This window comes from Pagrus pagrus (genome assembly GCF_965226575.1).
Source record: "Pagrus pagrus genome assembly, chromosome: 12".
Classification (NCBI taxonomy): Eukaryota; Metazoa; Chordata; class Actinopteri; order Spariformes; family Sparidae; genus Pagrus; species Pagrus pagrus.
Window position 1 is genome coordinate 29839550 of NC_140196.1, and position 17821 is coordinate 29857370.

Sequence of the window (17821 nt, forward strand, 5' to 3'; positions counted from 1 at the left end):
AGCGGAGCAAGCTACTGCTAGCGTGAGCACGCCATTGAAAATGATTTAAACCCATTAACAAAAATATGGTAAATCTTAAAAGTGGCTTTTCATCGTAATTATGCTTTTACACAAAGGTTTGACTCGGGTTCCTTCACAAAAAAAGCCTAGGTTGCATTTTGGTGAGAGTTTTTACTTTAAATCAAATCAAATACATTTTATTCATATAGCCCAAAATCACAATCACAATGCCTTACTGGGCTTTACAATATGTACAGTGAACAACATTTTCTGTCCTTTGACCCTTGATTCGTATAAGGAAAAACTTGCCATACTAACAGATGAACAAAGTAAACAGCTGACTCACAGGAGCTGGTCCAGCACAGGATAGTCAGTGTTGTAGTTTACGTCTTGTTTATAAAATGGCTATATCCTAAATATCCTTTATAAATTATAGGGATGTGACGAGATCTCGTGCTACGGGATTAAAACGTGACGATATTTCTTATCAAGGTGAAAAGCTGTCTCGCAATATCAGTACTTAACGGACACAGAGCAGCAGCCAGCATGATGGAGTCTGACATTGTATGAGCCACAGCAATAATGAAAGACATCTGCATTTTCATTGCAGCGGATATGAGGCCAGCGACTCCTCCACACGTTAGAGCCACAGTACACCATTCCATCACATGTGCATTTTACTCACACAGTGCTCCCGAACCTCTACAAAGATAGCATACCTTTCCATCCCTGCTACCTCCGTTCTAAGTGAGCGTGTCTTTTCAACTGAAGGAGACATAGTTAGTGCCCAAAGGACTCAACTGCTGCCAGAAAACGTAGACATGCTTATATTCTTGAAAAAGAATGTGACCATATCTTCGGCTGGCCGGTGTAGTTGTAGCCAGCTGTCAGCTCTGTATTATGCTTGAAGAGAAATTTGGTCAGTCTCTGCTTGAACCTTAAGTATTGAGAGAGTACTACTTTGATTATTGTTTACACTTAAAAAACAATACCAAGAAAAGCTTTGTGTTATTTATTTTTGTATTTTTTCGTTCTAGTGAGTTGAGTGTATCTTCACAACCCTAATAAACTATGATAATTTGGTAGGAGGTCACATCTTTTGACCGTGTCCAGGCACCATCTCACTCCCTTAATCTATCCTCCATGGCCATTCCATGGCCAACTACGGCAAAGTATTAAGGCGTGCTTGACAGATTTTTGGGGACATGTGCAACACAAATAGGACCTTGGGTGGCTCACGGTGGTTTAGTTCTATCTGATTATATGTTACACCGAAGGTCTTTTTACAAGATTCTTTTTTCTTTTTTAAAAAAAGCAGATGAAAACCAAAAAAATTAATTTCTTAGACAAACAGGCTTATTATGTTCTGATTTTTTTCCAAATTTTTTTCTGTGAATTATAGGATAATGTCCAGAGTTTCATGCTTTTTAGACAAATATTCAAACAAAAGAAAGGGGAAAAAAATCTTTCTGGTTGTACTGGTGTCTGGCATATACAATGGAGGTCACAGATGTAAATTACTTTAAAAGGAGCCACAAGCTAAAAATGTTGTTAACCAATCAGCTAAATGAGAATTAATATCAAAAGAACAAGCTCTCACAAAAAAATCACTTCAGTTATTGCAGTCTACCTAAGTCTTGATTAGGTTGGGGTTAGAAAGAAGGCCCTGGTAAATCAAGGAACCCACTTAGAATGGATCAGTCCGATTTACACAGGAATAACAAGTTTTCCCAGAGGCTGCTCCAGTGTCTTCAGTCTACCACTGTGAAGAAGGCTTATTCCTCATAGAAAGATAGCTGCTTGGATCTATGTTTGGCCAGCCAACAGACTTCCCAGTGTCTCAAGTTACTTCCATCTTTTAAAATAGCACATTCTTACATTCTTCAGCTGTAGCCATCAGTGCCAGAGCCTGAGCTCTCCTAACTAGGCCACAAAGCTAACTGTTTTATCACCTAATGACACTCACTGGTGGTGGTTTTAGAATCACAACTGGTTTATGTCCAAGTTGTCAAAATACAGTACATTTACAAATGTACAGATGTTCGTTCCAGCTGTTTTTGTCCTGTTAGTAAGTAATTTATTTCTAAGGCAAGTTCCAAAGATTGGTGAATTTCATAGAGGTACATGATGACAATTGTCAATGGCCACTTTTGTATCATTTCACAGCAACAGTTCAAGTATATGATCACCTTTACTGTCGTTGTAATTAAGTACAGTAATTAATTCTAGGGCCAAAGCATCAAATCAGTGTTTGATAGTTTCGATCTCACGTGCTCTGTAGAATGTAAGCCCAACATTCACTCTCCTTTTAGCTGTGGTTTAGTGTCCACCAACTCCAGAGAAAGGTATATGGCTCATTAGCTGCTAAATTCTCCACTTTGCTCACCAGCCAGTTGCTAACTTTGTCTGTCTGCTGTTTGGTCCCGGGCACATAGTGTACAGGGGGTGTACTAGAGCTTTTCACCAAAAACAGCTTCCTGCTGGGAACCAGGTAGAACAGAGAACTGAAACTAAACCAATGAGATAAAAGTGACTAGAAAGCTCTGTAAAAAACAAAGTCACATGACAACGGTGGAACACAGTAAATGTTTTAGTAACGTAACAGGTAATACAACTTTGTTACATTTAATCGTGCAGCTAATAGATTAGTTGCTTGGTAATATTAATTTTGCTGAGCCAAAGCTACAGTTATCAACATTCCCTGGTGATGTTATGTCTTCCTAATAATAAACTAACAGCAAGATACTGTATAGCTCAGTCAAGGCCATCATAAAATGTTGTAAGCCTGTTGTTCTGCTGCTTGTCTGGCAATGCAGCAGCTTCTGTCCTCACGCTGTAGGACACCTCAACTCTCAGCAATCCAAAAATATTTTTTTCACTTTTGGAATCCAGTCTAGCAGGCGTTTGCCAATGTAGGCCATATAGACGCATTTGTATTAAACTGAGACTTTTTTCAAAGCTGTTTTACAATAGGCACATGCACTGCCTGACTTCAGACTGCCTCTTAGCCCTCACTGCTGGCCAGTTGGGAGATATGTTAGCAGCAAGTTCGCTACATTTTGCGAATGTGCTCTCTGAGCTTTTAAGACTGATAAATACATAAATCTGAAATACCACAGTCATATAAACACAAGCAATATAGCTGCCACAAACGTACCTCAGTGTGAAAAAGCCTACCCAGCACAACAGTTACTCTGGATGTGTGCTTCATGCTAACATTAGCCACTACAGGAGTGTGTTCTTGCCGCAGCATTTATTGAGCCCAGAGGCCGTACACCATGTGGTACTGAGTTATCAAGCTGCTGAAGAGCAGGCCCAGTGGCTGTGTACTGCAAGCACAGCACATCGCTGTTATCACTGACCATATCAGGTATCAAGGTTACAAGTAAACATACCTCACATTATCATGATGAACATTAACAATGACCATGGCTATTGTTAGTATTCATCACTGTCAAGATAGTAAGTTAACACTTGGAAATGTTGGCTCCACTTTCTCTGTCATTTGTGTGCCACAAGCTCTCTTATAGTGTTTGCAATGCATTCGCCTAGCTCTGTGGAAGGCTCTGGTGATACGCAATGAGTCCAGCCTTTTCATATAGGCCGATTAAGACAATTGGATGGGCTTCTTAAAGGTCTGCAACGGCCATAGTTACTGTTTTTCCCTTATTGTCAGAGCATTCGATTTATTGATTGCTGTGAGGATGTTAAGAGATTTTCTATAAATATCCCAAAAAAGACTTTTAGAATAGCTGACCAACCCTAGCTTTTAGACGACACAAAGCTTTGAATCACCTAAAGGTTCTTATAATAAGCAACACGCATCATCACTGGAATTAGACTTGAAAGTTCGAAAAAAGTCTCACACTTGCACACACTGCATTTCTCTTTATTAAGATGACACTTTGGCCCTCAGGCCCTCCCCATGATCAACATTCATGGAGGCACACAGGCACTTGTATGTTACATAGGCCACACCCTCGTAATGCATGCAGTGGTGATAAGATAGTCACGTTTCACCATCAACGACAATATTTAGCCTTTTTATTTATTTTTTATTAAGTATAGAGTATGCCAAAAAGGATTGAGATAGGATCACATTGTCTTTAATTTATATTTTATGCAGTGTCACACCTTTATTGGAATCTGGGTTGTACAATATGGATGAATTAAATGTCTTTCTAGTCGACTTAAGTTCTTGTTGCCAATTATTCACTTATCCAGTCTTGAGAACACTAAACCATCCAACTTCCAAGGATGCTTCTATTCACTGACTTCTGTAATCTATCAGTAATTCTGTTATTGGATCATTCCTTTTTTTTTTTCTGTCTCTCTATGAGCCCTTTTTAAACACTGTAGTCTAAAATCAATGGTGCAAGTGAATTCAGGGCATGTCCAACTCCTTTATACTAGTTAAACATAATCTGGCTTTGCTACTTAAACAACGTGGGCACTAGCCATGATATTGGCAACTTAATTGCTATTAAGAAACTAGCAATGACACTTGTTGGTAAGATATGGCCCTATATGAGTGTATTTTACAGTTTAGTTTCTGTCTCCCTCCCTCCCTTGTTCTTGCTGTAGGTACATACCAGGGTCAGTGGACTGGTGGGATGCGTCATGGCTACGGCGTACGTCAAAGTGTTCCGTATGGTATGGCCTCTGTCATCCGTTCCCCTCTACGAACCTCACTGGCTTCCCTCCGCAGTGAGCAGAGTAATGGTACAGTATTGCGTGACAGCCTGTCTGACAGCCCTGCTGGCACACGTGGTGGCTTCGTACTCAACTTCCACTCAGACGGAGAAGGTTCGGAGAAAAAGAAGGGTCTTTTTCGCCGTGGCTCTCTCTTCGGTAGCCTTCAACGACTGCGCAAATCGGATTCAAGATCGTCCATTTCCAGTAAACGCAGCTCAGCACACAGTGACACCACCATGAGCCGCATCAGTTCAAGTGACGCCAACTCCACCATCAGCTTTGGAGATGGAGACCCAGGGGATGACTACCTGCCTCTGGAGGACAATGTGGATGCCACCACCACCGAGTCCTACATGGGCGAGTGGAAGAATGACAAGCGCAGTGGCTTTGGTGTCTCAGAGCGCTCCAATGGCATGAAGTACGAAGGTGAGTGGTTGAATAACAAGCGCCATGGCTACGGTTGCACCATCTTTCCTGATGGCACCAAGGAAGAAGGGAAGTACAAGAACAACACCCTGGCCCGGAGCATCAGGAAGCAGTTGATCCCGCTGAAGAACACCAAGACCAAACAGAAGGTGGATCGAGCCATTGAGGGAGCAGTGAGAGCTGCAGCCATCGCCAGAACCAAAGTGGAGATTGCCATCTCCAGGTAAAATATCCTGTGTAAGATAATCTCAGAAATCACTGTGCATGCATGTATTCTTTCATAGCATTAACTAAACATTTTGGCCTGTTTCATGCCTTTATGTTAAAAAGCGTGCTGAAGAGAGCTGACAGAAAGTGAGGCCCAAGATAATGGGTGCAAGGTCCCTGGCTGCACTTGAACTTGAGATGTGGGTGCAGGCGATTTTGTTATCGCTGATACTTGGGTCGCCATGTATAATAATAAGCTTGTGACAACACTGGTAATATCCAGTACACTGGCTTTTTATGTGAAAAGACTCTCACTATGCATACAGTACTGCTGCAGCTTCAGTTTGAAAACAACAAATAGGCTAGTGACAAGAAAAGCAATGTTTTCAGTGACTTTAGCACTTACGATAGCTCACGATATGATATTGTGCAATACATATACATAGCCCACAATACCAACTATATCACGATACAGCGATTCTGTGATAGTGGGTATATTGCGAGACAGGTAAAGTGCATGATTTCTCTATTTATTCAAATCAAATCAAATCAAATCAAATCAAATTTTATTTGTATAGCCCAAATTCACAAATCACAGTTTGCCTCAGAGGGCTTTACAATCTGTACAGAGACGACACCCTCTGTCCTTCGACCCTCGATTCGAGTGAGGAAAAACTTGCCCCAAAAAAACCCTTTTAACAGGGAAAAAATGCGGAAGAAACCTCAGGAAGAGCCACAGAGGAGGGATCCCTCTCCCAGGACGGACAGACCTGCAATAGATGTCGCATGTACAGAGCAGATCAACGAGATCACAATGTATACAATTATAATAGATGGTTGACAGGAATGAAAGTATATAAAGAGGTATTACAGCAATAATAATGAAATGCACATAATGGAAATGTGATAACTAGTAATAACAGTAGTAGTGGTTAACGGTAAGGATAGTATGTAGTAATGCATTACAATAATAGTAGTGAAACGTATGTAACAGAGATATGACTAATATTAGCAACAGTAGTGTTGGGTGTCAGGCAGGGCCATGGCAGTAGGTGCATCCACGATCCACGACCCGGGCGCGGCCAGGATCCATGAGAGCCTGTAGGACTAGAAAGCACAAGGACTCCGGGGAAGAAGTGAAGTCAGTGACATGCAGAGATGGGGCATGTATACAGGCATAATGTATACAGATAGAGAGGGGAGGAGGAGAGAGAAGCTCAGTGTATCATTTGTCCCCCGGACTGGGCCTATAGCAGCATAACTAAGAGCTGGTCCAAGACAGGCCGGGGCCAGCCCTAACTATAAGCTCTATCGAAAAGGAAGGTCTTAAGTCTACTCTTAAAGGTAGAGAGGGTGTCCGCCTCCCGGACCAAAACAGGAAGATGGTTCCACAGAAGAGGAGCTTGATAACTGAAGGCTCTGGCTCCCATTCTGCTTTTGGAGACTTTAGGAACTACAAGTAATCCTGCGTTCTGGGAGCGTAATGCTCTAGTTGGGTAATAGGGCAGTATGAGCTCCTGGATATATGATGGTGCCTGACCATTAACAGCTTTGTAGGTGAGGAGAAGGATTTTAAACTCTATTCTTGATTTTACAGGGAGCCAGTGCAGAGAGGCCAATACAGGAGTAATATGATCTCTTTTCTTAGTTCCTGTCAGTACACGTGCTGCAGCACTCTGGACCAGCTGGAGACTCTTTAGAGACTTGTTAGGGCAGCCTGATAATAGAGAATTACAATAGTCCAGCCTGGAAGTAACAAATGCATGGACTAGCTTTTCTGCGTCTTTTTGAGACAGGATGGGCCTGATTTTTGCAATGTTACGTAGATGGAAAAAATGCAGACCTTGAAATTTGTTTTATGTGGGAGTTGAAGGACATATCTTGATCATAGATAACTCCCAGATTCATGACGGTGGTGCTGGAGGCCAAGTTAATGTCATCCATACTAGCTATATCATTAGATAATGCATCTCTAAGGTGTTTAGGACCAAGTACTATAACTTCGGTTTTATCTGAATTTAACAGCAGAAAATTGCAGGTCATCCAGGTCTTAATGTCCTTGAGACATGCATGGAGTTTAGTTAGCTGATTAGTTTCATCTGGCTTTATTGATAAGTATAACTGGGTATCATCTGCGTAACAATGAAAGTTTATGGAGTGTTTCCGAATTATATTTCCTAGAGGGAGCATATATAAGGTGAATAGTATGGGTCCAAGCACGGAGCCTTGAGGAACACCATGACTAACCTTGGTATACAGGGATGACTCATCATTAACATGTACAAACTGAAATCGATCCGATAAATAGGACTTTAAACCACTTTAATGCGGGTCCTTTAATGCCAATTAAGTGTTCCAGTCTCTGTAGTAGAATGTGATGATCAATGGTATCAAATGCAGCACTAAGATCTAGCAAGACCAGGACAGAGACAAGTCCTTTGTCAGAAGCGATTAGGAGGTCATTTGTAACTTTCACCAGTGCCGTCTCTGTGCTATGATGTGCTCTAAAACCTGATTGAAAATCCTCATATAAACTATTGTTATGAAGAAAGTCACATAGCTGGTTGGCGACTGCTTTCTCAAGGATCTTGGAGAGGAAAGGGAGGTTGGATATAGGTCTATAGTTGGCTAAAGCTTTTGGATCAAGATTAGGCTTTTTAAGAAGCGGTCTAATTACAGCTAGTTTAAAGGACTGTGGTACGTATCCTGTTAATAGAGACAGGTTGATCATTTCTAGTAGAGATGAGCTAATTAAAGGTAAAGTTTCTTTCAGCAACCTAGTTGGGATGGGGTCTAGGAGACAAGTTGTTGGTCTAGATGAAGAAATCATCGAAGTTAGTTGGTGGAGGTCAATGGGAGAGAAGCAGTCTAAATATAAGTCAGAATTTGCAACTGTTTCTGAGGTTCCTGTGTTTAAAGATACAATAGTACCAGTTGAGGGCAAGCGATGATGGATTTTGTCTCTAATAGTTAAAATTTTATCATTAAAGAAGCTCATGAAGTCATTACTACTGAGCGTTGCAGGAATACATGGTTCAGTAGAGCTGTGACTTTCTGTCAGCCTGGCTACAGTGCTGAAAAGAAACCTGATGTTGTTTTTATTTTCCTCTATTAATGACGAGTAATAGCTTGCTCTGGCATTGCGGAGGGCCTTCCTATATATTTTAAGGCTATCTTTCCAGGCTAAGCGAGATTCTTCCAAATTGGTGGAACGCCATTTCCTTTCAAATTTCCGTGATGTTTGCTTCAATTTGCGGGTATCCGATTCACTACAGTTTGGCGTCGAACTGAGGAGAAACACTGAACAACTGAACTTTGCATAGTACCTCTTATACAAACACAGTGACTGTAACAAAAGTACAAACTGTCGGAAAACAACACAGTTCTGCAGCAGAACAGGTTTTTCAGTCTGTATATTAAATTTACACAACTATGAAAACAAATGAATGTAAAAAAATAAAAGAAAATAAACATTTCTTTATCAAAGGCACATAAAAAAATACAAATTTTAGTGACCTGTACACATTTTATGCTTGTGCTTTTTAGAAGCATAACAAACTTGTCTTTATGTTCACCTTGACACATTTTAGTGCTTCAACTTTTTAAAGCATGACAATCTTGATTTGTGTATATCTGGACACATTTAACTGCTTATCAACTTGTTTTATATAAACCTGAGAACATTTCAATTCATCCTCTAATATGCATGTTCTTCAGGGACAACAACTGATCAGCGTGCTGCCTGTGTACTTTACTTTTACCAGACAGTTCTTACATATCGCATAGTCTTTATGGGTTTTGTTTGTCCTATCAAACGTGGCTGGGGCGTCTCTTAATGTAACTTTTTTAACATTGATGTCCACCATTATCCCAGAGCTGTAAACTTCCTCTTCTTTGGCCAATTAACTTCTGTCATTCATATGATGAGCGCCACCGTGAAGAGCCATGAAGTAGCGATGCTGGAGTCAAATTGGAAATCTGTTTAGAGCGCCTTATTTTTTAAATTAAAATATCAATATTTGGCACAAACGTATCGATACTATGTGTCTTCAGGGCAAAAGAATGGTTGTTTTCATCATTTGTTGACAGCAGATCAATTGAAGTATGTCAGAGTAGTTCTAAATATTCTGTGGGATTGATGAAACAAGAAGGAGCTGTTTGATGAAAAGCTGCAGGCAACAAGATGAACACCTCCAACTTCTCTGAGGGAACAACTCCTTTTCCATCATTAACGTTATCAGGTTCCCTGTTAGCTTTGGGTTTGAATCCGACATATGCCAAAAAGGTGCTTTTGTTTTTCGCTTTGACAAAAATCCTCCACCATCATCTTGTTAGTCAGTTGTCCTTCATCTCATCATGATGTAAGTGAAATGTGACTCCTGCTTCTCTGCGCTGCAACTGTGCTGCAAGCCCCGCTGCAGAGTAGATGCCTGACATCTAATCATGCCTGATTGACAGTTGGTAATTGTAGCGTCTGTCATCTAACTAAGTATTGATTTAATAAGAGCAAAACGAACCCACCCACTACCGAATATTGATTAGTAATAATCACAGAGACTTATAACTGATATGTGGAACCAATGTACATTTGCAGTAAAAAAGAAAATCTTAGTGTTGAAATTTAGAAAAACACAAACTAAACTGAAACATTTGTTTCATTAAATGCTGCAAAAGACAGCTTTTTAAGTGCTGCAGCATTTCTTACAGTTCCAGACATGTTTTAAGATGTATATTAAACACTGTACTTTGACTAATAATGTGTTTCACAAAAAAATGTGTTTTCTTAAAATTGTTCACATTAAATATACTACCTCTTCCTCATAAAAAAAAATCCCAAATCTATGATTCTGCAATTATGTTTAATTGTAAAAGTTCTCCCCCTTCACTGAGAAGTCCATTCTCAGTGTTCTTGCACTGCAAGCTGCAAGTTTCAACATCAATCTTTTGTAAGTTTAATAATGGACCAGGATTAACTTTCGACCTAGTTGTAATGTAACAAATTGTGCTCATTGGTCCACATCTTTAAAATGGGATTTTCAGTGAGCACAGAGGAAAATTTACACTTTGAGCAATGAATGTGAAAACAGCTTTCTCGTGTCAACCTCTGCACATAGATCATTCTACACAGTGAAACTTAGACATTCAACTGTAGGAACAAGAACAAAAACACAGTTTTGACTTTAAATACAAAACAAGATGTCTCCCCAAACTTTATAAAGCAAGAAAAGAAGAAAACTAAAACTAATCACTCAAATGCTGTACTCAAATTTGAGTCTTTCCCTAAATGCCCCTGTTCTCAATTAGTAGTCCCATTTCAGACTTCACTGAAGGCGTGCTCACTTGGGTGTGGCCTAGTACTCTAGCTCACCTGGTACAGTGAACACAGCGGCCTTGGTAACCCATGGCCCTAAATAGATCATGAGATTGTGGTATTTATTGTAACTTCAGCAGTATCTGCTGCATTACCCTCAAAACAGCTCCACCCAACAGGAGCAGCACCTTGTTGCAAATGTCTTCTTCTTTGCTCATCTGTGGCACAATGGCCTACAGTGTTTATAGGATATCACTCATGCTGTGCAACCAATCAGGAGCTGGTGGCAGGACACTGAGCAAGAATAAAAAGTGGTGACTACCGACAGAGAGGCGAGTCTGTATCGGAGCCAAATCTGAGAAAAAATAACAATACTGGTTATTATATAACAGCGGAATCTCATAGCTGATGCAGAATGGGCCTAACTTACTTTCTGCACATCAAGTAGTTTAGATAATCTGGACACACTTGTTTCTTACCTGTCTGATCGTCTGATCGTCTGCTTGTGTTTCCTGCCCTATTGGCCTTTGTTTATGTCACCGTGTTCCAAGATCTCAGCAGTTAACTTGGTTAGCTTAGTGTGAGTCTAACTGATGCCAAAACTATTTTAAAAAATGAAACCAAAGTTGTAAAAAGCCACGCCTACCCATTAGGTAAAAAAAAACAAACGTGTCCTTCCGGTGCCAATAAGTTAATCACGGTAATTGGGATTGATGCCCCTTACCTGGCCATATACTGTTAAATGTAGTAAGGTTCTCTGTAATGTTGATTTGTTTCATTTGGGCCTAGTACGTGTCATACACTCATACATGCAACTTTTGTACATTATGTACTACGTACTAATCATATTTGAATTCAGTTTAGTTAGTATACAAAACAGTCAACGCCCCATTTTATAGTTATTAATGTGAAACTACATTGATAAATTCCCTCTCTGTGTTAACTCAGACTGTTGAAGCCTCATTTCAACCTCAGATCAACTTTACAATATTTTTTTGCACAGAGCGAGGACAATAGAGTTTGTCCGCTATTACCAACTTGGAATCACTTTGGGAAGGAATCTTGTAATGGCCAGTATGAACAGGACTTGTTACAACAAGCAAAAATGTCCATGTTCACATGGACACCAGGCTGTTGTTTAAAGACAGCCCTGGATAATTGTGACCATATCCTTTAAACTTGAGGCTTTGGGGAGAAAGAGCAGAGGAACTGTATCTCACATCAAAAGACATACAGAAAATGGTCATTGGCACAACCAACACAGACTAAACTCTCCTCAGCCCCATTTCCATCACTGGTGACAGCTTCAAATCCCCTGGAAACACGCTGGACAGTAAACTACACTTTGACTCACACACCACTGACATCAATGAACACAGCCAGCAAATCTTCCATCCCCAAACTCAAAGCACAATCTCTCAACCCATCATTTTTTACATTCATAGTTGTGTAAATCTAATATACAGACTGAAAAACCTGTTCTGCTGCAGAACTGTGCTGTTTCTAACAGTTTGGACTTTTGCCTTTGGACAAGCATTTTGTATTCTTAAGTTAGAGAGATATCGTGATATATCGTTTTATGAGCGCTTTCAATACATAGATTATCGCAGAATCGCTGTTATGTGATATTATTGGTATTGTGGGCCGTGTATCGCATATTGTTTCGTGAGCTACCCTGTGATTCTGACCTATCAACATTCAATATTGTTGACGAAAAAAGAATAACTGAAATGTAGTTGAAAGTTTTAGTTTGTCACAAACTGAACACCCCTCATCTCACTCTCCCCTATGGTGCCGCTAAACTTGCGAAAAACATGAAATTGCCTCTGTCAAGCCTTTGTTTGGTTTGTCTGTTCCGGGCTGCTGTACAAACATGTTGGAAAAGGAGTTGCTCCCTCTGTAGATATAAAAGGCAAAGGCTCATTCTAAGGTAAAGAAATGATTCTTAGTTAAATGTCATTATACACTAGTAAAAACTCAATTTTGAATATTATATTTAATTTCTGCCAATATTATATTTAGGGATGTGTATCTTTAAGATTTAAAAAATGCTAGGCTAACAGATACTGCTTATCAATCTGACAATATTAACAGTACTTTTATCGGTGTGAAAACAACACAAATGAAGAACAGAATGAATCAGGACAGTGATTATTGCTTTACTTTCTCAAACTGTAAATAATTTAGCGCTGGACAATATATCGATATTACATAGTTCTTGTGATAGGAGATTACATATCATCTCAGATTTTGGCTATTGTCCTGTCGGGGGCGTAGCTATAGACAACGCAGACAATGCAGCCGCACTGGGGCCCAGGCTGCACTGGGGCCCAGGCTGTACAGTGGCCTGTGACGTGAGCAGGCCCCACCCGATGGAGATTGGCCCCCTAATGGGCATGTGATGAAGATTCACAATGGTACTTTCAGTCGCTGAATCCCAACATGACCTTCTTTATCTGCAATATAATTTGGTATATATACCCTCAAGTTATTGAAAAAAGTCAATAGGAATCAAGTATAAAAAAAATATATAGGCTTATTTTACACATACTATAAAAACTATGAATAAACTATTAAAAATGATTCAATTGAATTAATATTTTCTTATTTTCTTTGCTATTCATGTCATATACAGATGCAATGATGATTGCTGGGTAATGTGTGTATTTTGTTTCCCAATCCTAAGTCTTTATTTGATCATGTGACAAAGGCGACAGGACTCCACACCAAATCCTTCAAGACAGACAAGTGAAAAGAGCAGTCATTCCACTCAAACATAAAAGTGTTTGTAAGAAAAGGCAGGAGCAAAAAGAGCAGGAGAAGAAGATGGCAAAGCTCCCTAAACTGGATACATTTGGGTTTTTTACAACACTTGCCAGCCCCCCGGACAGACTCACTCCTATCAAGCCCGAGCAAGTCTCAGCGGCTACGCCACTGCCCTCAGTGATGTGTCAGCAAGCACGCAGCAGGTAACCCCTGAGCTGCAAGCTAGCTAAAATTGGTCTAAATAATCATAACATTAGGCTATTATGTTAGATGAAACTTTTAAGAGAAGGCATACATGTATTTTATGTATTGTATACATGTATCAGTTGCAGGTCTAACCAATCAGAGACAGAGTCAGAGTGAGACAGTTCAGTTGCAGTCAGTAAGTTGCAAGTGGCCAAAGAAAAGCAGCAACACCTAAAGGAGATGACAGAAGCCAAGATCAGGTTAATGTGACACTGGTCAGTGCCAGTGAGACAGAACAAGAGCAGGAGGATGCAGCCACTTCAGCCTTCCCCTACAGATAGGGGACATTTTGATGAAAATATTTTCGATCCTGTAAAAACGTTGCATCATAACTACAGGGTCTTGTAAACCTTATGGTCCTTTCCCCAGAAATCAACATAATTGTTGTTTTTCGGAAGGTTCTATTTGGAGACCACAATTCACCCCACTAAAACAATGCATTGGTGAACGGAGTCAGAGATTGGGGGCATTTGCCTGAAAAAAAAAAACCTACATGAATCCTCTCAGATACATGTTGGAGCTTGTGTGGTGTATGAACAGTGGAAACTCCTTGGCATCATTGTATACATCAAGTATACAGATATGTCATGACATAGTTATCAATATCAAAGAAATCCCTTCTCTGGGATTTGAGGATGCATCGAATACATCTGTGAGCTGGAAAACAAAATCGTTGGCAGCATTACAAAAAATGGCCTTGATATTTCTAAATGTCGTGGGCAGGGCTATGACGGAGCGGCCAATATAGGTGGAGCCACTTGTGACATGTGTACACTCTGCGGCACCTAACCTGAATTTTACCGCTGAATGATGCAGTAAAAATCATACCAGAGGTGGCCCAGTTTTATGACACCATAGAACATTTGTATGTGTTTTTTTGGCCACAGCATTAAAAGGTGGGCCATGCTTACTGGCATCATCTCCACAGAGCCCTCAGCTGACTCAGATGTTACACTGAAGCGACTGTGTCCCACCCACTGTTCTTCTAGATATGAGTCAATTGTTGCTATATGGTACAGATATGTGGACGTAATGAAAGGACTGACAAAAATATCTCTGACCAGTAACAAGAACGATGAGCGTGGTGAAGCAGTAGGACTAAAGAAAAAAATGGAGGAATCCACTTTTATTTTTCACGTGGTTCTGCAGACTAAAGTATTGGCGAGTGTGGATGCTGTTTCTAAAATGCTCCAAGCCACAAACACTGACATACAGAAGGCGGTGGCATTGCTGGAGATCCCCATACAGAGCCTGTCGGTTTTGACCAGGCAAAGATGACAGCACAGGTGCTCGCAGAGAGATGGAGAGCTCAGACCACCTTCGAAAACATGAGAGTCAGAAGAATGAAACATCATTATGATGAACTGTGAGGAGATGAGCGCCTGTCCAACTCAGAAAGCTATTTTAGAGTAGGGCTGCAACTAACGATTATTTTGGTTGTCGACTAATCTATCAATTATTTTTTCGATTAGTCACAATTATTTTGGCAGCATCTGTTTCGACTTCGGTTTTACCTCATATTCTCAGAGCAAATTAAAAACCCATGAAACATGTATTTGAAAACATAACATACATTGTGTATCATTTAAGAAGCTGAAATCTATGCATTGTTTTATCACATTGTAATGCCTAATACTAATTATTACAGTTTTTAATTGATTACATATCTTACAAATGAATTATTATTATTATGTTATAAACCATTGCATTAAGTGGAGGTTTACTATTCAGTGTTAGGGTTAGGGTTAGGGTTATCCAATTTATATTATTACTGTTTTGTACTGATTTAATATCCTACACATGAATTATTACTGATATCGTTGCTGTCAGAAAGAAACCTCTTATTTGCAGATTTGACTTGATAATCGATTCTACTGGCCACCCTTCACGTCTGTACACAAATCACTTTTTGGTTGCACATTAATGGATGAATATGTCTTAAAAAAAAAAGCAAATCCATTTTGGTTTGATTTGCTTGTAGGTTTGTAGCCTACTACAGTGTCACACATAAATTTAATACCATATATTGAAGATAGGAGGTTTCCACCCAACAGCGACGATATGCTCCAAACCACTACAAAACAGATAGGCTACAGCTATAACTCACTGTTAACTAAGACAAATTACTTTTATCAGATCAACTCATGAACTTACCCGTCTGGCGTACATGCCGCATAGCATGTACGCCATGCATAGCTCCAGGGTGCTTACATTTCAGGTGCTCATGCATGGCTGTAGTGCTGCCATGAAATGACAGCTGTGTTTGACAAAGTTTGCACGTCACATGTTTCGCAGTTTTATTTTCAAAATGTTCCCACACTTTGGACGTTTTTGGTCTTGCTTTCCTGCTCTCCTCAACATGTTCCGCCATCATTCATATTCTTCTTCTGCTGCTGCTGCTACTGCTTCTTCTTCTGTGGAACCGTCTTCTCCTTCTACGCCACACTGTGGTGCGCATTCTAGTAGCGTTGCTAGGCGATTTGCTCTGGCTCAAATCTTTTTAAAAAAAATTATAATAATAATAACAATAATAAATACAACGCGTCGACGCAAAAATTTCGCATCGACAAATTTTTATTGTCGAACATTTTTAACACTTATCTAGACACAATAATCAACCAGCTCTCCCAAAGATTTAACAGTATGCAAGCAACCTCAGACATGTTTGAGGCCCTACACCCCTTTGGTATTCATGTCAGTTCTTCATTGTGAGTTCTTCAGCTCACAGGTGATTGATGAGCTGTATGAAAAAGCAAAACATCGGTCTGACCACCACAACAGGGACATACTGTAGGAATTACATTTCCTGCACAACTGCTGTCATTCAGGGCCTGTTTAAGAGATTCAGAGATTGCTCAGCAGACCTCAGTCTCCCACCTTGCTAAGATGTTGATGGTTGATCATCAGTCCATAACATCCTCCTTTGGTGAGGTGTGCACTGCCCTGCTATTATTTTTGACACTAGCTGTGACAGTGGCAATAGCTGAGCACTCCTTCTCCAAATTGAAACTGATTAAGACTTACCTGAGGAGCAGCATGGGGCAGGAGTTTCAGCTCCACTTGTAACAGTGGTTTCTCTGATTATTTTGTATTCCTGAAAGCCAATGTCTAATGTATAGGCACAGGGAAAATGCATGTATATCCCTCTATGCATGCTTAAATAGACAGAGACATGAGTACATGCTTTTAACCCAGTGCAGCCGTAGCTGATGAATACCTTTTTTCTCATAAACATGTAAAAAGGTTCAGGCTGTGCCACTTTTCTTGTCATCTGGACAAAAGACCAAGTGAAGAGGGAGTGAAGGAGCGAGTGGGAACATAGTGAGAAAACAGAGAGGTCTGGAGAGAAGGTGAGTGGGCTGCAGAGAGAGAAGCAAGTAGGCACAGTCCTGGACAGTTTTTTATTGCCAGTTTGTGTGTGCTTGTGCATGCGGGTTTGCATGACAGTGCACAAATGTATGTGTGTATATGTATATACACCGATCAGGCATAACATTATGACCACCTGCCTAATATTGTGAAGGTTCCATTTGTGCAGCCAAAACAGCTCTGACCTGTCAAGACATGGACTTAAGACCTCTGAGGGTGTCCTGTGGTGTCTGGCACCAGGGCGTTTTATAGTGGATCCTCTGGGTCCTGTATGTTGGGGGGTGGGACCTCCATGGATCAGACCTGCTCCAGCACGTCTTACAGATGCTCGATCAGATTGGGATCTGGGGAATTTGGAGGCCCGGTCAACACCTTGATGTGTCCATGAGTCAAACGCGTATCCGATGTTTATTCAGGTGCCAGCCCGGCTTTGGTTGTAATTTCGTTTCGACTCATGTCATGCCACTGATAAAGCCTTTGTTTTCTTCTTAGTATGACTTTTTAGTGGACTTTGTGTGGTGGTGGGTCGTTTGCTGGCCGTAGCAGAATCCATTACTACCCAAACACTAGCTCGGGTCCACCGCGCTTGCCTTCTTCCCATATCCAAGGACAAGCATTCAGCGTCATCGGAGTTAAGTCCGCAAGACTGCGCGGGAAATTCGGGCCGGAATTGCAGTACATTATGCAGCACACAGCCTGTTCAAGGCAATGGAGAGATACGTGGGTTGGCTCATTCTTTTTGGTTTTGAACGCTTCATCACCCATTAGCATTAAAAAACTTAAAATGCAGGTTTATGTTTT

At 40.5% G+C, this 17821-nt stretch overlaps 1 protein-coding gene across 4 annotated transcripts in view; it reads left to right on the top strand.

The window, feature by feature from the left end:
• The window catches only part of LOC311265990 (junctophilin-1-like), a 64455-nt gene that overhangs the window by 16568 nt on the left and 30066 nt on the right, over positions 1 to 17821 (top strand). The window contains exons 2-3 of one of the 4 annotated variants that reach the window (XM_084368174.1): positions 4585 to 5344; positions 16895 to 17001. The exons of 1 other annotated variant lie outside the window; for it this stretch is intronic. In XM_084368174.1, coding sequence (XP_084224300.1) covers positions 4585 to 5344; positions 16895 to 16973 — 839 coding nt within the window. In that variant the 3' untranslated portion in view covers positions 16974 to 17001. Of the gene's footprint in view, positions 1 to 4584; positions 5359 to 16894; positions 17002 to 17821 lie in introns of all 4 variants that reach the window. 2 more of the 4 variants (XM_084368175.1, XM_084368173.1) reach the window with 2 other exon arrangements.